This window comes from Exophiala mesophila (assembly GCF_000836275.1).
Source record: "Exophiala mesophila strain CBS 40295 unplaced genomic scaffold supercont1.2, whole genome shotgun sequence".
Lineage (NCBI taxonomy): Eukaryota > Fungi > Ascomycota > Eurotiomycetes > Chaetothyriales > Herpotrichiellaceae > Exophiala > Exophiala mesophila.
In genome coordinates, this window is record NW_015622505.1 from 5,323,536 (window position 1) to 5,346,298 (window position 22,763).

The following is a 22,763-nucleotide window of genomic DNA, read 5'->3' on the forward strand; positions in this document are numbered from 1 at the left end:
GATTCCTTCCCTTTCCTCTTCTTTCCTCTTGTTCTTGCTTCTATTTTCCACTTCCGTCTGTCCAACTATTAGTACTTACCTCTATTCTTACACCCCTAGGCCTATCCTCAGCCTTAGTGTAGTCGTAGTTCATGCTATTCTTATCCCCTTAGGCCTATCCTCATCCTTAGTGTAGTCGTAGTCGTAGTCGTAGTTCATGCTATTCTTATCCCCATAGGCCTATCCTTAGCCTTAGTGTAGTCGTAGTCGTAGTTCATGCTATTCTTATCCTTGTAGTTATAGTCATTATGCGTGGTTTGTCTCCTGTTCCCTCGACAGGACTGACGCTTACCACATATGAGGTTATCAGGCAAGTCACCGTAGGAGATTCGTAGGGATTGCATCACTCTTTGGGTACTCACTTCTTTAACCCAGAGGCGGCTGGGAGACTTCTGAGACCCCCATATGTCGTCCGTGCCTATGAAAGCCCCGAGCATCTGATTCATGGTCAAACGGAGTAGTGGGCATGTCAAGTGGACGTTGGTTTTTGCTGGGTGAGAGAACATCTGCTTGTCTTGTTTCAATTTTTGATGACTTGGCTTCCAGCATAAACATACTAAACATTTCCAAGAGATCAGAACATACACGGACATGATGTGGCGAACCTTGCCACGAATCTAGCATGCTGAAAAACAAGGCGCTCCATCCGCCGATTACATCTCCTTCATTCAATTAGTCTCTCTGAAATGGTTCAAATGGCATGTCAAGCATTTGTGAATAGCTACTCATGCCATGTGTCACAAACTCCCTCGAACATAAGCCCCTGCTCACCAAACGTCTGTTATCATATCCAAATACTCATTCCGCATTCTGTTACATTAAACTCACAGCCCAACCCTGCTTCCTCGCCCAACGCTTTGCACTCTGCTGATATCACATCGCCTGGAGAAGGCCCGTCCAAGAGGGTGTCCTTAATGTGAATCAGGTGAATAGTAATCCCAGCGAGCGGATTATCCAGCCTGAGCGCAGGGGTCGGTGCTGTTGTTGTGATAGACAAAGCTTGGCCTTGAACTGACGCAGAATGCATTGAAAGCGGTTGGAATTGTACAAGTTTCCCCCGAGGCGTCGAGGGGACAGCCGGTGTTTCAAAGCTACTGCTAGATGGCTCACCGACCTCGCGAGATGTCTTTCGCCGAGAAGCCGAGATCGACCGGTTGCCGACATATGACCCTGAGAGCGACTGGGATGGAGAGTTAGAGGGATCCAAAGAGGCGGCAACACCCTCATGTGTCGTTTGAAGATCACCACCGTTCACAGTGCGTTTCCTTTTGCGCTTCAAATCTGCAGGGGTCGGCGGCTGACGCATGCTCATATGGGCGGGTGACGAGGCCTCTTGTGGTCTGACAAAGACGTGATCATCGAGATTGTGCCCGGCAGGAGACGCATTTGCCTGTCCTGAAGAGGCTGGCCGACGTTTAGAGATGACGCAATTGGCTAGAAATGTTAGCTCGGCGATGAGATGACGCGGACAGAGGTGACCATAGAGATCGGCGTCTCGGACGCTGTCGTCGTACGAGCATTCGATAAAGATCGCCTTGAGATGCCCGGTTGCGATTTTGCCGGCTGCATCGTCCCAGATAATATGATTTCTGGGTGACATGCTGACGCTGTCGGGCTCGATATCACCGAAGATGAGCAGCTCATGCCCTGTGGTGTCATTTCGGATGAAGAAGGCAGAGCTGTTGACAGGCTCAAAGTTGTGATTGGGGTCGATATGGGCGGAAGCGGGAGCGACCCCTAGCACGCCTGGAGTGACTGGGCCAGGATTCATCATCTGCATTTGTCCTTGAGGATAGGCGCTTGATGGTTGGTGTTGAGAGATGGCTGCGAAGTAGCCGTAGTCATCGGATATACGCGACAGTCTCCTCGAGGGGAAGCTGTAGTCCTGATTCCACCCAAATGAATCACTATGCTGATGGCTGATGCTATGTGCTCGCCTGTGGCACTTGCCATGACTGACAGCCCAACATTTTGTGGCAAGACCGTCACAGACATTGACATAGCCTCTTGATTCTCCAGAGCCTAGTCGTGGGTTGCCGCCCTCGATCAAGCGTCGGTACGTGACAAAGCCAACCCCGTGCCCTTCGTCGGACAAGTTTGGCCAAAGTGAATCGTTGAAGATGTGGGTTTTGATGGCTTCAATGGTGGATGGGAGTGCCACGATGGCTTTAGCTTCCCTCCCGTATTCGAGTGCTGGCGTGTTGATGGCCATGGCAGAGAGATGATCGAGGTGGGGATGGGTGATGAGGAAGGCGTGCAGGAGTTCCCGAAAGATGTAAAGAGCATTGGCTTTGGCAGATATATGGGGAAAAGTCACCCCAGCAAAGGGGCCGTGGTCAAGTCGTTTGGCATATCCGGCTGGAGGTAGTTTGTCGGAGGTAGGTGGCATATCTCTCTGAAGGATCCGCGAGATGCTCGCGAGATGGGCGCCGGCATCCACCGCAATCACAGAACTTTTTCGCCATTCCGACTGGGGTGTTCTGACAAGAAGTCCCGTCACATTGTCCTCCCGTGGTCCACCAGATGAGCCCTGTACCATATGTGATTAGTGTTGCGGCTTTTGGAGGGTTGCATGCAACGTTTGAAGTGAGGAGAGACCGTGGGAAAAGCACGAGAGCAGCCACAAAGGTCAAAACGGCTGGGAGGAGAGATATGGTATTCCAGCGCTGTGGCAGAAGCAAGGTCAGGTTCGCGTCCGATCGAGGACTTACCAGTACTATGACCTGGAATGAGGCATGTTGCTTATCTCCAAGTACACGAAGCTCCTCATAGGCCTCGTGCCGACCATGATGCTCTCGCATGAATATATGTTGGCGGTGGCAGGCCGCCTTGCATGCCGCTCTTCGCTTCTGAGTCGCAAAGCTGTGCCTAAACTCTTTGTTCACTGTGGGGCAGCGCCACTGGCAATGCCTTTGTCTTTTGGATCTGTACGACCGTGATGTCGGACTGGGAAGGGGAACGGGTGGCCACTTTCCGAGCGGGCTGGATCGAGCTGCAGATCTGGTGCACAGTGATTAGGAATGAGGCGCAACAGGGTGGTTTCGCAGGAGAAATGGAAAAGATGTTTGAGACTCTGGGACGTAGCTGTTGAGAGCTGTCGCTGAGGGTCTTCGTGATTACGAGGGGGACTTTGGGTGCATTGGGGTGGATGGAGGGATGGCGGCCAGCTATTGGACTGGCAGGTGGAAGGGGTGCGAGGTATACATAAGAAATAACACAGGTCGAGATATAACAAGATGACAATTCATTGCACTATCTGAGCTTGTCGGGATTGGGGTCGAGTTGAGTTTGAGCTTCTTTGGTTGAGATGAGCAGCAAAGACCGCGGGTGGTGCAGTTCTATGTTACCCCCCAGATAGTGTTTGGTCGCGAGACCCTACACAGTACTCGCACCAGACAATTCTACATCTCAACTCCCGCATCATCGTCACGCATAAAGCCCAACCCTTGTTTCATTGATCTAGCTGGCGGACTAGAGCATATTGTCGGATTCTGGAATAGATGATCCTTTGCAACAAGGATATGGTAGACAGTCATGGATAGATGGGAAGGAGCATTCGATCATTTTGCGGCCTGGCAGGCACTTTCAGGAACTCTGGTAACACAGGGAACGGGGAACGGGGAACGGGAAGGTGTCATGGTCTCAGGTCCCTGGGCACCTGGACGCGCTGGGGTACGCGCAACTTCCCCGCAGAATCCAGGATCTACTGGTAACTGTACTAAGTAGGTAACCATCGTACCGCCGCTTTAAGCTCGGCCCAGAAACATCGAGGTCATCCTCTTAATAACAATGTCTTTATCACGTACTCGTAGCCTCAGATACCGTATGTACGGAGTATATCACCGCTTGAGCCTGCAACCACATGGGTCGTGGCTGCTGAAGAAACAGCTTCCTTCCATACGTGGTGTCAATATTCCTCGCAATTCCCCTTTCGCCATAAACACAACACGTTTCGCTATTCACATAAAGTCTGCGATAATATTCATGCTCGTCTCAAACTAAGGGGTATCTTGTGTTCATGAATGGCTAGGCCCAGCCGCCTCTGCGTAGGTAGGAATAGGTGGTTGGTCGGCGCCACTCACGGTTGGCCTTCTCTGGTGGTCCTCCACTCGGCCTTCACTACTGCTCCGCCGACTTCCAGTCGGACTGCTGTACTCTGGTGGAGGAATGATTTGCTGCCCTTGTGGTGTGTTTTCCACTGGTTGATGTTGAATGTCTCCCGTATCCATCTGGCCCTGACTCGGGAGATCTTGTGTCGATATGTGTACCAATTGTGCCAGCGATATGTCCGTTGGTGACCGGATTGGTCCAGGGCTGCTGCCTGAAAACCCGGGGATTCTGGAAAGACCGCTGCGTGTTCTCGAATGGCCCGGTTCGTATGCAGACTGTCGAGTGCCCTCTCGCCCAGTTTCGAGAAGAATACTGCCTTGCTCACTTCCATACGGTGGAGGTGGTGCCAGGCTGCCGGTCATGGGCGCCAGGCCCCATTTCTTGACATTGGCTTCAATAAACACAAACCCCATTTGGCCAAAGTTGACATGCACAGTGCAAGGCCCATTGGCGCCAACGGTCGGGAAGAAATTCTGGCTTTTCAGATTGTGTGCAATCTCGTCCAGCTTCTTGCCATTTCGGGTGAAGAATATACTGCCGGTTCGTGGCCGATAGCCAACGCCGATTACGTCTCCTTGAACATACGCGGGACCATAGGTGGTAGGCACAAAAGGTTGATTGAACCTGCGATGCCCCGTTGACACGTAGGCAACAGATGTTTTGTGGTAGCCTGTTTCACAGTCAGTTGGCCGTTACCTCAGCTCATTGGCAGAAGATACTCACCAGGCAATCGGAACAACGGGTATGGCTTTGTGGTCATCCCGATGCTGATCATGCTCGTTTCCGGTTTGTCGTATATCTTAGCTTCCCAGTAGTATACCTCATTTTGTTTGGGGACCGGCAGATTGCTTTGTACGCTGCATTCCGAGTCAAAGAACTCAATCTCGGTCCGGGCTTCTACAAAACAATTGGCGATTTCAAGTTCTGGCTCGAATTCCCAGGCTGAAACTCCTTTTTCTTGGATCGCGAGGAATTGCGACAAGGATATATCGGTCTGCACTGATTCCGGCGGGTTCGCTTCTGTAAATGCTGTGATATGTCAACAAGGGGTCTGCAGCCAAGGGACGAGCGAACCGCCGATGTGCTGTACATACCTTTAGCCCTCAGATACTCGATCCTTTGCAGCTCATCCATCGACTCGAGAGCCTCTGCTTCTTCCTGCGCGAATGCCTGCTCATCATCGAACTCTCCAGGTCGGCCTATGCGGTCGAGGATGATCCGACCACGATTGGTGTACTTGAAAAAGAAGAAGATGGCGAGGATCAAGACGGCTATGCCTGCGGATCCAAAGGCAGATAAGATGCCTATAAGAAACCCCCTGCTCGTTGACCCGCCATCGTTGATATTGATGACTATAGATGTTGGCGACCCGTCCGCAGAGGGTCGAAATCGCCCGCCTTGTCGCCAGCCATGATAATCGGCCAAGGAGGACAGCGAGGGCGGATGTGATGAAGAGGAGGAGGAAGGTCGGATCGAGGTGTCAAAGGTCATTGCGAGCTGCTCATGATGGATCTGTTCAGCGCCGGGCAGCATTGCTCAGATATGAGCGGTAAGGATAGAGGTGAAGGACTTGCGACTGGAGGATGGAGGCACGGAGGATTGACGACGAGGTGGTGGCAAACTGGTGATGCAGTAGGCCTTGCTGAATGGAGAAATGGCGCAGGCGGGGTTTAGCTAAGCCGCAGACGAAGGTGACTGCTCACGCTGCTAAAGGGATGACTGCTTGGAAATGTTCTAGCAGTGTCTAAGTCGAATTCCTCCCTGCAGAGGATGAAAGAGACAATGCCACCATATCGGGAAATTGATAAGAAGGGATATGCGAGGATGAAGTTGGCGAGAACGAGGATTGGCAGATGCAGATGCAGAATTGAGAAGGTGTGGAAGGGTGACTTGTACTCCAGGCTATGAGCCTGTGTCCGATCGCTCCTCAGCTCCACTTCGCGAGACGTTTCGGGGGTGGATGGGAGCAGCACTGGTCCCCTCGGCCCCGGTTGTCATCGTTTGTAGGCGGTCTCTAGGTAAGGTACTAACTTAGGTTTCGACTCATTATTGGCGTGCACGCCGAGACAATTGAAGACAATTGCAAATGTGCCCCTGTATTTCCTCGGGTCTGAAACTTGATTGACACACCGGACGTAGCCCGAGTGATTAGGTACTACAGTAACCCAGATCCATTTCTTCATCTATTGCAACATGTATTCCACTCTCCCAACCATGAAGCTTGCCCATGTCTTCCATGCGATAATGAGTGCAACGATGAAGAGAGGTTGATGAGAGTGGATCGAGCACATAAACAACAAGCGCCAGTGGGTTTGATACCTGGTCGCCCGTGCGACTATCGATCAGATCTGTCAATGGAGGTAGAGATCCTGGAGCCTACTCCGTAGTGACCTGCCGTGCCTGCCAACTCTAGTGTGGTCAGTAGTACGTGTGTGTTGGTAGCTTTTGTTGGTGGTTCGGCCACTTCGCCAAGAGAAGGTGACGCCATGTTTGCCCTTTGGAACATTGGCTTCGCCCTATTCTACGCTCACGTGACCATATGGCTGAAGTCCTTCCATCCTACGCCTGATAAATGTGCCATGAAACCAGAAGATGTAGCCTTTGTATAGTTGTACAATGCAATTTCTAGATTTTTCGAGGTAGAGATGGATGGACAGATAGATGACTATTCACCGTGCCTCAAATCTTACTACGTTTCTTTGTGGATCTCCATCCACTGACATTGCTACCTCCGTCGATCTCGATGACCTGGCCAGTAATGTGTGCAGACGCATAAGAGCTGAGGAATAGTGCAAGGCCAGCAAAGTCTGATGGCTTGCCAACCCGGCCAGTGGGTTGCCCTTCCAGGAGAGTGTCGATGAATTTCTCAATGCCATAGTTGGACATTCGCGATGGGAAAACACCGCTACAAAATAGAATCAGTCATTTTTGTGATCATGGCAATTGTCAGGTGACACGCGGATCGACTTACGGGCAGATGCAGTTGACCATGATGTTCAATGGTGCCAACTTAGATGCCTGGATTTTGCTGAGATGAATGCATGCAGCTTTTGATGGCCCGTCTAATCCAACTAGTCAGCCAAGGGCTTCGAGGTTTGGGGGGAGCACGATTATCCATACAGCTGAAGGTACCATGGCCAGGTGCGGCCAGACCACCATCCTCACCCGAGGTGACATCTCGACTAGATGTACCGGCAACAGATGCAATATTTATGACCCTTGAGGGCTTGTCCGCGCTGGTGCCCTTGAGAAGGAGTGGTTGCAGGCCTTGAGTGGTGTAGAAGATGGACTTGACGTTCAATGCCATGACCTTATCCCAACCACTCTCAGGGAAATCATCATAGGGCGCGCCCCATGTAACACCAGTATTGTTGAGCAGAACAGTCAGTCGATCGGTTCGCTTGGCCACTTCTTTGACGAGATACTCGCAGCCGGCTTTGTCTTTCAAGTCAGCCACGATGTACTCGCAGGTGCCAGGGCCAAGTTTGTTGAGTCTTTCCGTGACCTTCTTGAGCTCTGATTCTTTGCGGCTGGCAATGATGACTCTAGCTCCGTTCTGGACAAAGCCCTGGGAGGCCATCTCGCCCAGGCCGCTGGCACCACCTGTAACAAGGACGACATAGTCTTTGAACCCAAAGAGGCTCGAAACGCGGAGGTCAGCTTCGGAAGTCATGATGATGGCGATGATACTGTTGATGCCAACGGATTGATTGAGAGAAGTTTAGAGAAAGTGATGAGTCTCGAACTAGATCTTTAGGTTGAACGTGAGATGGCCGCTTTGAAGTTACCGCGGATAAATGCTTGATCAGTCACCAGCGCCAGAGGAGCCAGAGTTGCTGATGTTCAACGGACCTCGGTTCAAGTTTGGAGACTGGAGTGGGTTCTCCACCAGCGCCGCGGATCACTGCAACTCCATGTATGGGCACTCTGGGGGTTCAAAGTATTGAGGATAGCGTAGAGAGGGGTGCCAATAATAATAACAACATGACTTGTCGAGTCTCTTTGAAATCCGCTTAGTCCGTCGTGGTCCGGTTACTTCCATGTTCTCCGCCAGTAGATATAATGATAACCCAGATAATTTATTCGGAGGATTCTTAGCAACATCCTCAAGCTCGGAGCTGGAAGCAGACTGCTCACAGCTGTTCAAGCGTAACTTCTAGGTCCTATTCAAGTCTATCTTTCAGTGCAGCATATTCTACCAAACTTACTTAAATTGTAAGAGGTTTGCGTTTGACGCTGAGCGACGATTGAAGCACCCAGCCAAGTTGTCAGTCACAACCCCAGAGACGAAGGTCACGTGCTCGCCTATCAAAACTCACGTGACTGGACTGGACAAACCCGCCAAGGAGTTCTCAGTCCAGAAATCTGATTTCTCTTGACATGGCCAGTTCTTGACCATGGGTTATAGATCACGTCTTCAAGAACAATGATCAGAGACTCAATCACCAACACATGTCACGTGGCCTAGTGATTATACTCAGATCCATTATACAAGCGAAGGGGTTTGAGCGTGAGTCACGAGACCCTTGGCTTGTCAAAAGGCAGACGACGTATTGCTCATACCACGCAAATCATGAGTCACCTGAGGCTAGAGGGTCTGGGCTCGGGCATTTCTCGCGCCACCTTTGCCCATTGTCCGACCAAATCCAGACTCTCACACCATTGATCGCTCCTGCTGCCTAGCAAGTATTACTGCTACCCAAGTCGTGTCATACTATTGGAATGTCTCTAGAAACACGCCTTTGAAGCGGTCTCATGACTCACGTGGCCAGGCCAGCCCCAACGAGTACAGGTTTGTTCCACCGCTACACCTTTATATCTCGTGATTCCGTCCACGTCCGTGTCTATCTTCTCCTGCGCCATTTCCTATAATACAGGCTCACAGCTGGCACTCCTTTGACCTCATCACAGCACGTCCCTCGACATTTCACATTGACCACAACTCTCATCATGGCACATCGACATAGGCACAACCGCAGGCGGGTTCGCCCTCGAAATCGCAACGTCACCATGAACTACCAAACCTTCACAGCCCTACAACCACCATCTCCTCATTCTCATACCTCGTCAACATCAAGTATATCTGTTGCTTCATGGCAGACAACACCACTTCATATGACCATGACATCTTTACCGAGCGGATCAATCTCTTACAACCCACAACCTCCCACCTACCTGAGTCGCAGCCCTGGTCCAGCAGGCCGCCCGTATAACATCGAGGCTGAACGAATCAAAATGTTTGGTGGTGAGCCTGGCGATGATATTGGTCTCTGCTACAAGATGATGGAACTTTTCGAAGGAATGAATTGGATTGACACGCTGGAATAATCCCCAGGGACATGATTACTTTATATGGCATCGGCGTTTTCACTAGGTCGGTTACGGGAAAGGCCAGCGCCTTTGAGCAGATGGACAATCATTGTTTCCAAACCCTGGCATGGAGCGGAGACGTGTCAAGCCTCGACTTGCAGCAATGAAGGCATTCAAACGAATGACTGGAATGGTCCAGACATGCTTGACCCGCTACTAACGGGTGGAAGATTTTTGTGAAAAGTGGTGGATGGTGCTCGCCTGTCCTTTGGACCTGAGTGTCTGAGGTGTGCGCTTGAGCTCGGTACTGCTTGAAAGGTCCACTTGGATTCAACGGTGTATCATTTGCTCCATCCATGTGTAGTTGGATAAATATCACAACTCTGGTCCTAAATAATGGGATATTCAAAGAACTTTGATATTTGACATTGGTGCATAGAGGTGTTACAAGGCTTCGTCATGCTGTCAGAGCCGATGGTTGGCAGGTAATTTCCATATAGGTACCTAAAGTTCAGTGAGGTAGGTTCCTAGGTACTGGTTCTACGGGCGATGTCCGGCGCCTAAGCCGCCCAATTCAGCCGCCCGAGGCGCCGAGGGGCCTCTCAACCCAATGACTCTCGGACCACAGCCAAGATCCTCATTGAAAGCTTATGATAGCTTGATACATTTTAAGAATTCAATACAATGTCTAAGTGAATGGCTTTGAATCATATGTGCGTCTACACCGACTTGCACCAAGGATGATACATACCTTGAGATGACTCCCCCCCTGCAAGGAGAGACCGTTGCACTGATTGTGTAGAGCTCAAATATCAGCGCCACGACAATGACGATAGGAAGAAGCGTCACTAGCCACAGCAGGACGTCATACGCAAAGCTTGGAGACGGACCAGGATACCAGAAGGACAACCATGACAGCCAACAAACGCCCAATTGGTGCGGAAGTGGATGATTCTTCGGTGATGATCTGCCTTAAATGCCCAATCAAGGTTGATGTCCTCCTCATCTTCAACCCCAAACTAGAATGTTCAACACAAAATCAAGGCATACCACCAACTTTTCGTCCCGCCCAGCACAAACAAAGCTAGGCCTCCACACGTCACTGTGTTTTCAGAATTCTGGATGGCTAATGTGTGTTTCCCTGTCCTCTTGAAAAGGTGAGTTGAGTCGCTATATGACGCTGAACCTTCTCTCAATCCCATCATGCGTTCCTTCCTCTGAATTCGGACCGTTGCCCACAACAGACTTGCACAAAAGACTTGCTGCAGTCTGGCGACTTTCAGACGACTTCGTCTCCCGGTTACACGATATTCTCCTTTTACATAGTGGAGGATTCGGCCTCTTTCTAGACCCTGACGACGCGTTTTGGCCATGGGTATCTTCTCTAGACGTCGTGAACGGGGCCACCTCACCAATGGCGAAAGCCATCGGCGTGAGAAACGACATCGTCATCGACATGGTGCGCAGCCGCGAGAAAATACACGGCCTCTCTTCGACCTCGAGTCGGGCTACTTCAATCGCCGACCTAGCTTTGGACAATGGTACATGACCTCATCTACGTTCCACTGCGGCTTCGTATCTATTGACTAATTCCCGACTTAGGCTTAAATTCACCTGGCTTGATATTCTCACCATGGCGGCCATGGGTGCCATCGGCCTCGGAGTCTACAATGCGAATCCTGCTCCCTCCCGGTCGTTCCCTGTAACCTTCTCCGACGGCGAAATTGTCTATCCTGAATTTGCCTATCCACTCCGCAAGGAAATCATCCCTATCTGGGCTGCTGCCATGCTCGCTTCCTTGGTCCCGATCTTCATCTTCCTGGTCATGCAAATCCGCATTCGCTCATTCTGGGACCTCAACAATGCCATCCTCGGGCTCCTCTACTCTTTAATCGGAGCCGCCGTGTTCCAGGTCTTCATCAAGTGGCTCATTGGAGGTCTCCGGCCCCATTTCCTAGACGTCTGCGACCCCGATCCTTCAGCCATTGGCGGACAAGGGGGGAATGGCTTCAGGGATATCATGTTCAATCGCGACATCTGTCGCGGTGACGTGGATCAAATCAATGACGCTCTCGAATCCATGCCGTCGGGTCATAGTACCGCCGCATGGGCTGGATTTCTCTACCTCTACTTCTATCTGAATGCAAAAATGAAGATTTTCAGCAACCATCACCCTGCCTTCTGGAAGTTGATTGCTCTCTACGCCCCCGTTCTCGGTGCGTGTCTCATTACGGGTGCTCTCACGATTGACGAGTTCCATAACTGGTACGACTGTCTCGCTGGAGCAGTGATTGGTTCCACCTTTGCCATCTCTTCGTACCGAATGCTCTACGCCTCGGTATGGGACTTCCGATTCAATCACATCCCACTGACGAGACATACTCCCTTTTCTTACGGTGCTGGTCCCGCAGGAGCCGGAGGATTCGAGAGTGCCGTGTTTACTAGACGAGCGGGCTGGGGCTATGATGAAGCATTCGGCGGTGCTCCATTTGATGCGGCGCATGGAATGAGGGGTCAGGCAAATGGCTTCAACACCGCTGCCGCGGGTGCCACAGATGGGGCTCACCATGATCATTCTGGTCACCACCTAGAACCTCGACATGGAGATGTTGAGCACAATGCCGCAATGCCAGAAACCAACGGCTACAACAACTTTGGCACTCATGACCCAAGCGATCAGTATGGATCTGGTGCATATCCGAACTCAGCAGGTGATGGCGGCCATGTCAGTGAACCTCTACCGGCTGCGACGGCAGAAAACCGGTACCGAAGCCACCGGAAGAGCTTGGACAGAAAGGCCGTGCCCACCCAATCTTGAGTTCCAAGCCTGGTATATCGAGCACAGATGTCGTGGTAGACAGACGAAACTGGGGATTGCACATGAGACGAGATTAAATTAGATTTCATGAATGTCATTATTGTTGCATGCTTAAGCCGATGAAGGTACGATCCAATGCGTCCAAACCAGCGAAATATCGCAAGTAGGTTGGTCTTTTCAACGAGTATGCACTCTTGCTAGTTGTACATCTCGCAGAAACTGGATCCTGCGCAGCCTTCGAGCTCCATACAGTGAAAAGATAATGCTCAAAGTAACACAAGAAGCTGTGATGGCTGGGAAGCCCCAAGATGCATCCTCCATGTAGTTGACCAGATTCATGCCAAAGAGGCCTGCAACCAATGTGCCAGCGGCGAGACCCAGTGTGTGAATGGCAATCCTTGCTTCCAAAAACATGATCTGATTTCTTTGTACAGCTAAACTCGAGCGGAAGTTCATCTCCTTCTTCCTCAGGACATCCATTACGCTGGAGACGGACTCAGCCAGAGCATCGGCCGCTCTGTGGTACGTTTCCAGCATGTACTCTGCCTCTTGATGATCACTCACCTGATGGGGGTGACCTGCCAGAGTGTCGGAGAGGTACATAGCCGCGAGATCCTCATCCGTGTCAAGTAATTCTCGGATCGTCTGCCTGACGAGCCGAGCTTTGGACTCGAGTCGGCCCAGATGGCGAGAATGCTCAAAGACGTGTCCCAACTCGACTGCGGCAACTCCCGTCTCGAGAGTCAAACGAGCCGCGCTTTCCTCCGCAGCAGCTCGCACTTGGATGAACTCATGGCGCAAGCTTGAGAGAACAGCGACAAGAGCGGCTTCTACGGCTCGAAGCTCATAAGGTAATTCAGGCACATCAGCTGCTTCTTGGATGCCAGAGAGGCGTCTTTCTAAATCATGATGGAGACTGCTGACGGACTGGCCAGTAGACCGCTGGGTAGGATTGACGAGAAGGGCCTCATCTGCTTGGATAATGACACACAGATCAAAGAACTGCAGCAAGATGGTGGAGGGTCGGATCAGGATTCGGGTATTTCCTTCCGACTTGAGGTCGACATCTCGCAGATCTCGGTACCTTAGGTCAAATTGTTGAGCGATCTCGGTCTTGGTGAGTGGTTTGTGCTCTGCCGTGAGCTGACCGGATCGATTGTAGAGGGCGCAGGTAATCCTTCCATTGGTGGAAACTTCAGGGTCGGAAGAGTCTGTTGATGACTTTACCTGGGCTTGCTGTCTATAGGTGTGACTTGCGCCCAGAGACGACTTGGAGCTTGTACAGAAGTCAGCCACTCTCGACACTCGACAGGATTGACGCAGTGGAGATGGGGTCCGGAAGCTTGAAGATGCTGCGCTCAGAAGGGGAGGAAAGTGGGCGAGAGATAGTGGACTATTGGGACCAAGACTGGGGACAACAGTGCTTGGGATTCTGGATATAATGCGACTAACACAGAGTCTGGGCAGGGTGACTTGCATGGTCGTATAATCCTTGTTCTACTCGGTCAGGAATCCAGGTATGCATGCAGTTCAAATCATCATTGTTGAGATATGTGACATGTCAATCTGATGAGTTCCACGATCTTGAGGTCGTGATGAATGATGATGATATGTGGCGCCAGAAAGTGGCTTTGATGTGGCTTGCTCACTATGGCCTTGGCGCCCCCCCGAAATCCATCGACCAACTCAACATGAATCATTCAAAAATCTCACCATAGACCACAGACCACAGACCAGGCAATCAACTACAATTGTGGAACATTATGGGATCTCTCTAAATCACTGGCTTCTTCTTACTTGTTGCAAAGATCCCTCTCACAGGCAGCGTCATGGGTTTGTCCATGGACACCACTTGCCGACGGACCAGCTGAGAATCGCACCAGAAATTTCGCCTAACGATTCTGAAACAAAATACTTCCTTGTCCTAATCTCCGTCAACGTTATTGCCCCGCCACGACCAACGGTCATGCCGACCCTAGAGAGAGTGGTGGTGGTGAAGGAGATATGCCATCAACGCCATCACGAAACTGTCCACAGGCCTAGGCAGGACCGAAATCCCCCTTTTATGCCTTTTTACGACCTTGCCCTTCCCCTCGATCCACGTCACCTGCTCACTGAACCATCCTCGAATCCTCAGTCAGCAGACCTATCATATGAGTTATCCGTTGAAGCTGTGAACCCTTACCTGATCCAGTTTTGAGCTGACAAGTTGTGTACTGTCACGCCTCTCCGACCACTCTGCCTTGTTTTATGTAGTGGCCCCATTCGTCCCTTCGGACGATACGCTAACGTGGAGCAAGTCCAACGCTGCTACAGCAAGGGCTATACTTCTGTGCTTGTCAGTACTATACGAAAGACTGATGGGACCAAGAAGAATCTCTCTCGTCATTATTAGCGCCATCGGCTATCGTGGAAGTTCCTCGCCCTGCCATGTTTTCCCGCTTCGACGATGAAACGAGCCTACATCCGAATCAGCCGAACAGCCGATATGTTGCTTAGCAATTACCTCACCCGCTTCCCGTTGACTACTCCGTAACCACCAGCTGACAGGTGGATGTTCTCCGACATCGAATTTATTCATGCATCTACTAATTATGACTTCCAATCCGGAATGCACATTCAAACTTGAGGATTGATCCTGGTCCCTGGATGGTCACTCTTCTGAGCTTTGAAGTGACTTGTCTGGTTGTACTCCTTTTCGGTTGCTATCATACAAACGCCTGGCCAGAACTTCGCCATCCATGGCGAGCCGAACTTTAAACTTTGAAGCCTACAGAATACCTGTTATGCAACACTTGAAACACACCCATGCTGGTCCAAGCCTTGCCAGTCACCATCGGCACCGCTTCGCGATACCGACAGCTTGGCCATTCTATTCTCGACCTGGACTAACTAGCTACGTTACGGAGAAACAGGCCGACGTTCTGTTGTTTATTTCTCGGTGGACTGCTATCAATCTTACTGTTGGCCCTTTGTTCAACATCGGTGTTCTCTGTCCTCGCAGGCCATGCGTACTTGGTTTCTGATGCCATTCTATCTCTTGGTCTTTCCGAGGACTACGCTTTTGCGAAATTACAGAATCCACAAAGCCATTTGGTTGCCCTTCAGGGGCTCACAAGTTTCCTGCTCCAGCCTCTAATCGTGTCTCCAAATGGCACGGGCTTCAACACCACAGAAGTATAAAGGCCCGGTGAGTTCTTCGTAGTCAATTACTGCTTTCCAGGTTCAAACTGCCATTCCCACTTTGCCATTCTTTACGGCCTCTGTGAGCTGCCCGTCGCCGGTCGACATCCATTCGTTCCAACAAAAAGTCACTCTCTCAGCCAAGTCGTTCATCCCTTTCATTCCCCACGTCTTCGTTGTTTGGTCCATAACAGCAGACATGTTCAAGTCTCTGGGTCTTCTCACCCTTGCGGCTACTGCGAAGCTAGCCTCGAGCCATGCTACCATATTCAATGCTCACATCAACGACATCGATCAAGGTCGTGGCGATTCTGCAGCTGGATATATTCGGGCACCTCCGAACAATTCACCACTGGTGGATGTCACCTCCAAGGATATGATCTGCAATGTGAATAATTTCCCAGTAGCCAAGACGCTCTCTGTCAAGGCTGGGGATAAGGTATGTCTTGCCTATACAAAGCAGTCATTCAAGAGCCCAAATGATTGATGTCCTCTCAGTTCAGCTTTGAATGGCACCACAATACGGCAGGCCCCGAGGATGACATTATCGACCCATCTCATCAGGGCCCTGTGCTTGTCTACATTGCTCCCACGACTGAAGGCACCGCTGGCAATGGTTGGGTCAAGATCTACGAGGACGGCTTTGACGGTAGCTTTGCGGTTGACAAACTGATCAAGAACCGAGGCATCCACTCAATCATCATTCCAGATATCCCTGCTGGTGAATATCTTCTACGGGCCGAGATCATCGCTCTCCACGAAGGATTCTTTCTCAATGGTGCTCAGTTCTACCCGGGCTGCATCCAGATCGAGATCACTTCTTCTGGCACCACTCCTCTGCCATCGGGGTCAACAATTCCTGGCATCTACTCTGCCAATGATCCTGGTATTCTATTTGACTTGTACAATGGCGTCACATCCTATACAATTCCAGGACCACCGGTGTGGGATGGCACTTCATCAGGCACCGACCCGGTCCCTCCTACGGCACCGACTCCAACTACGCTCCAAACCTCCGTCATTCCAGCAACCACTTTGACTACTTCGACCACTTCAGCCCCGTCAACCGATTCTCCTCCCCCTGCCACTTCAAGCACAGCACCCCCAACTGGTGGTGTCATTGTCGGCGAATGGTTGCAATGCGGAGGACTTGAATACGTGGGCCCAACGACGTGTGCCGCTGGTCTCACCTGCAAGGAATGGAATCCTTACTATGCACAGTGTGTCTCACCATCAATTCTTTGATCCAACACACCTTTCTGCCCGTGTGTCGTCTGGTATGATCGCTGCTCGTTCACCCACGAAAGGATGATCTGTCAACTCCCCCCGACTTGTCGGGAGTCATCAACAAGCTGTAAGAGCACTGTCATGCCCTGCTCTGACACCGCAGTCTCCCTATTGACAAGCGCGGGCTCTCCTGCACCATTCGTGGCCTTTGGTTGAAATTTTGAAGGCTCAGTCAATCACGTAGATCTTGATTGGTTTCTATTTATACACAGTCGTATATGTCAGTATCTACAATGTAACAGTCAGTTCCCTGCTTTAATGTCCAAACACTGTTCAACTTCATAGCATAAAGTGTTTTCTCGTGTCTCGACATTATCATGACTTCCTCCCATAAATGCTGGCGTCCCTCAACTCGTGGATAATCTTCTATTACTTGGTGTTTGCCGTATCGGCAATGCCAAACGGGCAGATTCAGACATTCCACAAGGAGGCCCTCACTCGCAACAAAACAAAGCGCCCTGTATTAGGTCTTGTCTTGCTCCAAAAACTTGCGCACAATGTCCTTCATCTTGGGGACCAATTCCGGTATGCGGAAAGGCTTGCTGACGACATCGTCGATCCCGCTTCTCAAGGTCATTTCTATCTGCTCTGCTCTTGCGTTGGCAGTGACAGCAATGACTGGGATATGCGAAACCAGTTCCCCAGAGGTCTGCATTTCACGAAGTTTCCTGGCGCAGGTTTGTCCATCCATCACCGGCATCTCAAGATCCATGAGCACTATATCGATGTCCACCCCGTCTGTTATGTGGTCACGACTGAACTTGGAGTGTTTGATGCGCTCAATGGCTTCTGCGCCATGGTTGGCGACATACACAACACAGCCGATTTTCTGGAGCTGGCTGGCCAGGACCTTTTGGTTGATCAAATTGTCTTCCACCACAAGCACACTGAGTTTTAACTGTCCTAAAGACGAGCTTGTTGATGAGTGATCCAAAGGGGTAGAAGCGCCTTGTGACGGAGCCAATAATTGTGACTTTGTTCGGGTGAGATGAGTCGTCCTGGAGCCTTTTCTGCTGGACGGGGCCGAGGTCGACATGTCTATAGGGCCTGGTGGTTGGGTGGACCGGCGAGTTTTGACATAAAAGGCAAAGACACTACCCTTGCCGCTTTCCGATGCCACGCCAATTTCGCCTCCTTGAAGTTCGACGAGCTCACGAGAGATGAAAAGTCCCAGTCCTGACCCCCCATATGTGACATGAGTGCGAGGACTAGCTTGTTGGAAACGCTGAAAAAGCTGCTTCTTTTCCAACTCGTCTAGCCCTCGACCAGTGTCCTGAACGGCAAAATGAATATAGACAATCTCGCCCAATCCCCATTCGGCGGCAGCGGTGATATCCTTGTCCTTTGACGACGGGGACGGGATGTAGGTTAACTTCCACTTGTCTTCCTTGGATGGTTTTTCCATAGAGGCAGCAATGTGCATTCGGATAGCACGGTTCTCTTGCATGGTGGTGAACTTGATGGCATTGGTGAAGAGATTGATCAAAACCTGCGAGAGCCGATGAGGATCGAGACGGACCCAATGAGCATTCAATTCATCAAATGACGAGTCAAGGTCGAGTTCAAAGGTGATGTCCCCAGTTTTTAACTCAGCCTCAAACATTTTCAACACTTTTTGGGTCACAGCAACTGGCTGAGTGTCCACAGGGGTGACTGCCATCATGGCCGAATCAAGCTTAGATAGAGTGAGAACGTCATCGACGATTCTTTTCTGGTGCTGGGCACACAGGGTGATGGTTTGTGCAGAGTCGATGGTACTATCAATCATGTCTCTCTGAATTGCAGTTAGGTTGTCGAGCTCGAGCAGGTCGGCCAAAGAAGCTGTGATGGAGTCGGCGGACTGGAGAATGGCGGAAAGCGGATTGCGCATCTCATGGGAGGTTGTGTCAATGTAGCGTTCTTGTTGCCTTTTCAATTCGACAGCTTCCTCCATCCTGCGAGTTTGCAGGTTTTCAGAGAACTTCTGGGCACTGATGTCCGTCATGGAGCCAAGGATTCGCCTCACATGACCATCTTCATCGCGCTCAGGGGAAATACTGATGAGTACCCAGGTAGGGCCTTTGTTGCCTAGTTTGTCGCACCATGGGGTCTTGAACCGGAATTCCATGGATACCGGGCGTTTCTGCTTGAGCATGCTGGCCCACATTTCCAGAACCTTTGGCTGATCTTCTTCGACAATGTACTTGATCCATTCGGCATGAACCTGGACACCTCGGGGGTACGATGAGAGGTCGTACCACGCGTCGTTGACAAAACCTATGTCGCCATCCGTACTGCCAATGAACATTCCAACGGGAGCGAGTTCGGCCATCCTGGTGAATTTTTGCTCTGCCTCGACAGCTTGCTGCGTTCGGGCGACAAGCTGATTGTTAAGCTCAATTCTGTCTTGGGCGGCCAGTTGTGCCGCCTTTTCGCTTTTCTTTATTTCATCTTCAAAGAGAATAACCGAAGCAATGGACGTAGCAAGCTGACGGCCGAGGAGTTGCACAAAAAGATCATAGTCTTCATCGTAGGGCCGACGGGGATTGGTGGCCATGACAAGAAAGCCCAAAGTCGACTCACCGGTGGTGGGGTGAATTGGCGCGATTACGACGGTTTTGGAGGGATCACCAAAACCCCTCCATTCAATGCCTTCCAGGAGGCCTGGGTCTAGAGTGCCGTCTTCAACTTGTAATACAATAGGTCTGTCTGTCGTCAACGCTTGCCTGAAAGATGCTGCAAACCCCTTTGTGCTTGTCTTCAAATCTATGATGGAAGGAGCGGCTTGGTGACCAGGGGGCACACCAAGACTGCCTTCCAGAGAGCAAACCTTGGTTGACGCGGCGCCACTTGAACTTGACGAGGTTGCCTCACTGTCAGTCAAATCGTCATTCAAGGAGTAGATCAGGACGAGTGGAGCGTCGAGCTCATTGTACTCCAAACCCTCGAGCAGCAGACCCCAGAACTGGTTGACATGGCGGGCAGCGGCAGTCCTCTCGCCGATCTCGCGCAAGGTCAGCATTCGCCGCTCTGCAATTTTCCGTCGGGTCTTCTCAAAGGCGGGGTTGTACAAGCCGACGACTGCGCCGTTGTCGCCGATCAAGGGAATGATGGACCAGGAGAAATATGTTTCTTCCAAAAAGCCATTGCGCACAATGAAGAGGCAGTCGTCGTCCTTCATGGTCGCTTGGGCATTTTCAAAGGCATTGTCAAAGACCGAGTCGAGGGCATCCCAGATTTCGGCCCAGGCGTCGCGGTATCGGCTGCCCATGAGTGCGGGGTGCTTTTGACCGGCAAGGAGAATGTAGGCTTCATTGTATATGGCGACGTGTTCTCGGCCCCAATACATGGCAGATGGATGTGGGCTCGCCATGATCAGGTTGCACATGCCACGTAGATCGACTGACCACTGGTCAATGGGACCTAGGCTGGTCTTGTTCCAATCGATGCTCCTCGCGAAGCGAACATGGTCTGGTAGAGAAGGGGATAAGGGTAAGCGTGTCCAGTCAAAAAATCCCTGGGATGGGAGAGTCCCCGTCACGATTGGGTCTCGATATAGATCCACTGGCGGAGAGAGTGACGCCGAGATAGCAGTGGGAAGAGGGAGTTCCGAGGGAGCACTGTTGACATGCGGGGTCTTGGTCGAGGAAGATGGTTCCGGGTTGTCGTCCGAATCGGAAGAGGCATCGCCTTGAGTGACAAGATTCTGGAGGGTTTGGGGCAAATCTCCACTGGTTGTAGCGGGGATGTCAAAATAGCTTCTGGACGAGGCGTCCGGTCGATTGGAGGCTGCGGAGGAGGCAGAACCAAGGCCCTGGTATTGATGCATGATGGGACGATGCTGTCCATCGGCCATGGAGGGCGGCGACGCCGCAAGGGGTGTTCCATGAATGACACGGAGGCGCTGGCGGATCAGGCGCGACTGCCATAAGAAGCCACCAAAAGGGAATGTTGCGACAATGTCCGGCTCGGTCAGAGGGCTTAGGGCCCAGGCTTTGAAATCGTTGAAGGGGGTTCCGAGGTCAAGAAGGAGAGTAGGATCCTCAGAGCGGCCACGGATATGGTCGAACAAGGCCGTGCGTGATTTCAGTGCTCCATTAACAAAGACGGGTCGTAAGCCCGAGGTAGCTGCGGCGAAGTGGTCGGCAAGGTCGACGACTAGAGTCGGACGGTCATCTTGTTGTAGGTATTCGACAAGAGACGTGGAGTGTAACAGCTGAATGCCTGGCGGTGAATGGGGGTCGGAATTAGGGGGATGGGTTGGAGTGGGGTAACGTTCGCTGCCAGAGCGACTTGATTGAGGTGAAGTTCGGATGGGAATAGAGGACGCAGGTGCGTTCTTGACTGGACTGGGATCGGAGGAAGATTGTGGGCCGGCCATGCTATCTGCCTGACTGAGAGCAGCGTTGGCCGCAACACCCAGGAGGGACAACTGGTCAAAGACAGGACTAGAAGGCCGGGGTGGTTGTGAAAGCGGCCGGTGGGAGTCCTCCTTCTTGCGGGCCCTTGGACCCCAGTGTCCTTTGATCAAGTCATTGGTATATGCAGGAGGGCCGAACAGGCTATGTTTGAGCTGTTTGGCGACTGGAGGTTGGAAAGAGGGTGAAGTGGTGAGTGTGGGAGTGTGAGCACGTTTCAAGGATGGCGATGGTAGATCCTCCTGCGTGGATGGGATTGGTGGCGTGCTTTCAATGCGTTCTCCTGGTCGTGAGTTGGATTGTTGGGTCGAGGCGCGGTCGAATGTCATGAATAAAGAATGGGCATACAAAGGTAGCAGAATCAGCCAGCACCAGAGCCAGCGTCGACAGCGTAAAGACGTTAAGGCGGGGAGGTGTGTGAGGATAAAAGTGCTTAAAGACGATGGCGGGGTGGAGGTTTCGTTCCTTGTATGAGCTCACGAAGCGTGAGGTTGAATAGATTTGGAATGGGACAGGAAGAGGTAGACGGAGAAAAAGGTGAGTGAGTAGAAATGCGCTGAGAGTTTGGGTGATGCGAAATAAAGTAAAGTCTAATAAGATGTGGTGATTCGGGATTGATGTGGATGAGCGGACGAAGTGGAGGCTGGACTGGTTTGATGAGTCGGATATTGTAGCGCAGTGTGGCGATGGTGCAGAACAAGGCGTGCCTGGTAAAGTACGGGAGTCGCTGGACTGTGACTCTGGTAGTCGACTATCCTCCCTTTTACTCCGAGTCGTAATTAGCTTTGGGCAATGGAGTCCTAACTCCAAGCACGTTAGCTTTACCAAGGCTTTTTGGAGTTTTGAAATTGGGATTGGGAAGGTGGTCCAAGTGCCAAACGGCGGCCACGGTAGGACTTGAAGGAATGAAAGGGAATGGTATAGGGTTATGGTTGTTATAAGTACGGTGGATCTGCATGTGGACAGAGATGGGAATTTGAACAAAGGCATGCTAACGTGTGCCATGCCATGCCATGACATGGCGGGGAGGATGATCCCTCCTCAAGGTGTTTATAGATCTCGACGCTGATTCTCAGAGGACGAGGAAGATGATGGCTCATGTAATCTTTGCATCCTTGGGCCACTCTGGGTTCACAATTTAGTAGGTACTTGTGTAACGAGCGAATGTCGTTCCGGTCTGAATGAATGTTGTTGGTTGTGATGGATGATGTTGACCAGTGAAAATGTTAGAGATTGAGCCTCCAGAGCCGTTGTTAGCGAGGAGTGCAAGGAGTGGCAAGGATGGCGAAGAACAATAGAGGATTGGAGCCCCAGTGGCCCGAGGGCCGCTCGCCCCTCGGCCCCATTGGCCGGTCTTCTTGGTCCTCCGGTGGCCCAACTCGGCCCTCTTTACCAGCGATCGAGTTTCGCGCATCGCATAGGTCAAGGGTCGGTGGGAACCTGGAGGGTACCTTAAGGTACTTCGGAGGATTCGTGTAGCTGATAATATGACCCTCAGGTTGGGCTTCTGGGCCCTACATCTACCCTTCCTGCCTCCCCCCAAATGCGTGACCTGGAGCGACTTCACAATACATTCTTTGCTACTATCTAGCTACCTACCTACCTTAGGTAACATTGTC

The 22,763-nt window shown here is 51.4% G+C and overlaps 7 protein-coding genes across 7 annotated transcripts; 3 read left to right on the forward strand and 4 right to left on the reverse strand.

Annotated features, from left to right (window-relative positions):
• Positions 1 to 536: 536 nt before the first annotated feature.
• PV10_03627 (uncharacterized protein) lies at positions 537 to 3,288 on the reverse strand. The gene is made up of 2 exons (XM_016368101.1): positions 2,751 to 3,288; positions 537 to 2,569 (listed from the first exon to the last, which is right to left on the reverse strand). Exons 1-2 carry the CDS (start codon positions 2,838 to 2,840, stop codon positions 824 to 826), a joined length of 1,836 nt encoding a protein of 611 aa, XP_016227619.1. The 5' UTR covers positions 2,841 to 3,288; the 3' UTR covers positions 537 to 823.
• Positions 3,289 to 3,563: 275 nt separating this feature from the next.
• On the reverse strand, positions 3,564 to 6,000 carry PV10_03628 (protein ssh4). The gene is made up of 3 exons (XM_016368102.1): positions 5,244 to 6,000; positions 4,873 to 5,178; positions 3,564 to 4,819 (listed from the first exon to the last, which is right to left on the reverse strand). The coding sequence occupies exons 1-3, from the start codon at positions 5,680 to 5,682 to the stop codon at positions 4,056 to 4,058; spliced, it is 1,509 nt and encodes a 502-aa protein (XP_016227620.1). The 5' UTR covers positions 5,683 to 6,000; the 3' UTR covers positions 3,564 to 4,055.
• Positions 6,001 to 6,729: 729 nt separating this feature from the next.
• PV10_03629 (uncharacterized protein) lies at positions 6,730 to 8,512 on the reverse strand. Its single transcript, XM_016368103.1, has 3 exons — positions 7,270 to 8,512; positions 7,121 to 7,211; positions 6,730 to 7,054 (listed from the first exon to the last, which is right to left on the reverse strand). The coding sequence occupies exons 1-3, from the start codon at positions 7,820 to 7,822 to the stop codon at positions 6,829 to 6,831; spliced, it is 870 nt and encodes a 289-aa protein (XP_016227621.1). The 5' UTR covers positions 7,823 to 8,512; the 3' UTR covers positions 6,730 to 6,828.
• Positions 8,513 to 8,896: 384 nt separating this feature from the next.
• PV10_03630 (uncharacterized protein) lies at positions 8,897 to 10,156 on the forward strand. Its single transcript, XM_016368104.1, has one exon. The coding sequence runs from the start codon at positions 9,100 to 9,102 to the stop codon at positions 9,475 to 9,477; it is 378 nt and encodes a 125-aa protein (XP_016227622.1). The 5' UTR covers positions 8,897 to 9,099; the 3' UTR covers positions 9,478 to 10,156.
• Positions 10,148 to 12,392, forward strand: PV10_03631 (uncharacterized protein). The gene is made up of 2 exons (XM_016368105.1): positions 10,148 to 11,000; positions 11,062 to 12,392. Exons 1-2 carry the CDS (start codon positions 10,831 to 10,833, stop codon positions 12,275 to 12,277), a joined length of 1,386 nt encoding a protein of 461 aa, XP_016227623.1. The 5' UTR covers positions 10,148 to 10,830; the 3' UTR covers positions 12,278 to 12,392.
• Positions 12,393 to 14,928: 2,536 nt separating this feature from the next.
• PV10_03632 (uncharacterized protein) lies at positions 14,929 to 17,011 on the forward strand. Its single transcript, XM_016368106.1, has 2 exons — positions 14,929 to 15,899; positions 15,959 to 17,011. The coding sequence occupies exons 1-2, from the start codon at positions 15,660 to 15,662 to the stop codon at positions 16,703 to 16,705; spliced, it is 987 nt and encodes a 328-aa protein (XP_016227624.1). The 5' UTR covers positions 14,929 to 15,659; the 3' UTR covers positions 16,706 to 17,011.
• PV10_03633 (uncharacterized protein) lies at positions 16,927 to 21,874 on the reverse strand. The gene has a single exon (XM_016368107.1). It carries the CDS (start codon positions 21,471 to 21,473, stop codon positions 17,211 to 17,213), a length of 4,263 nt encoding a protein of 1,420 aa, XP_016227625.1. The 5' UTR covers positions 21,474 to 21,874; the 3' UTR covers positions 16,927 to 17,210.
• Positions 21,875 to 22,763: the final 889 nt, after the last annotated feature.

What these genes read in the sequence shown, in the direction of transcription:
- PV10_03627 (XM_016368101.1), bottom strand. Translation starts at nt 2,840, where the DNA reads ATGCGAGAGCATCATGGTCGGCACGAGGCCTATGAGGAGCTTCGTGTA. An exon ending in CATTCCAGGTCATAGTACTG is followed by an intron (nt 2,570 to 2,750) that starts GTAAGTCCTCGA and finishes CATATGGTACAG; the next exon opens with GGCTCATCTGGTGGACCACG.
- PV10_03628 (XM_016368102.1), bottom strand. Translation starts at nt 5,682, where the DNA reads ATGCTGCCCGGCGCTGAACAGATCCATCATGAGCAGCTCGCAATGACC. An exon ending in CGAGTATCTGAGGGCTAAAG is followed by an intron (nt 5,179 to 5,243) that starts GTATGTACAGCA and finishes GACATATCACAG; the next exon opens with CATTTACAGAAGCGAACCCG. An exon ending in CCCGTTGTTCCGATTGCCTG is followed by an intron (nt 4,820 to 4,872) that starts GTGAGTATCTTC and finishes ACTGTGAAACAG; the next exon opens with GCTACCACAAAACATCTGTT.
- PV10_03629 (XM_016368103.1), bottom strand. Translation starts at nt 7,822, where the DNA reads ATGACTTCCGAAGCTGACCTCCGCGTTTCGAGCCTCTTTGGGTTCAAA. An exon ending in TGGCCATGGTACCTTCAGCT is followed by an intron (nt 7,212 to 7,269) that starts GTATGGATAATC and finishes TAGTTGGATTAG; the next exon opens with ACGGGCCATCAAAAGCTGCA. An exon ending in ATGGTCAACTGCATCTGCCC is followed by an intron (nt 7,055 to 7,120) that starts GTAAGTCGATCC and finishes TCTATTTTGTAG; the next exon opens with CGGTGTTTTCCCATCGCGAA.
- PV10_03630 (XM_016368104.1), top strand. Translation starts at nt 9,100, where the DNA reads ATGGCACATCGACATAGGCACAACCGCAGGCGGGTTCGCCCTCGAAAT.
- PV10_03631 (XM_016368105.1), top strand. Translation starts at nt 10,831, where the DNA reads ATGGGTATCTTCTCTAGACGTCGTGAACGGGGCCACCTCACCAATGGC. An exon ending in CGACCTAGCTTTGGACAATG is followed by an intron (nt 11,001 to 11,061) that starts GTACATGACCTC and finishes TTCCCGACTTAG; the next exon opens with GCTTAAATTCACCTGGCTTG.
- PV10_03632 (XM_016368106.1), top strand. Translation starts at nt 15,660, where the DNA reads ATGTTCAAGTCTCTGGGTCTTCTCACCCTTGCGGCTACTGCGAAGCTA. An exon ending in CTGTCAAGGCTGGGGATAAG is followed by an intron (nt 15,900 to 15,958) that starts GTATGTCTTGCC and finishes ATGTCCTCTCAG; the next exon opens with TTCAGCTTTGAATGGCACCA.
- PV10_03633 (XM_016368107.1), bottom strand. Translation starts at nt 21,473, where the DNA reads ATGACATTCGACCGCGCCTCGACCCAACAATCCAACTCACGACCAGGA.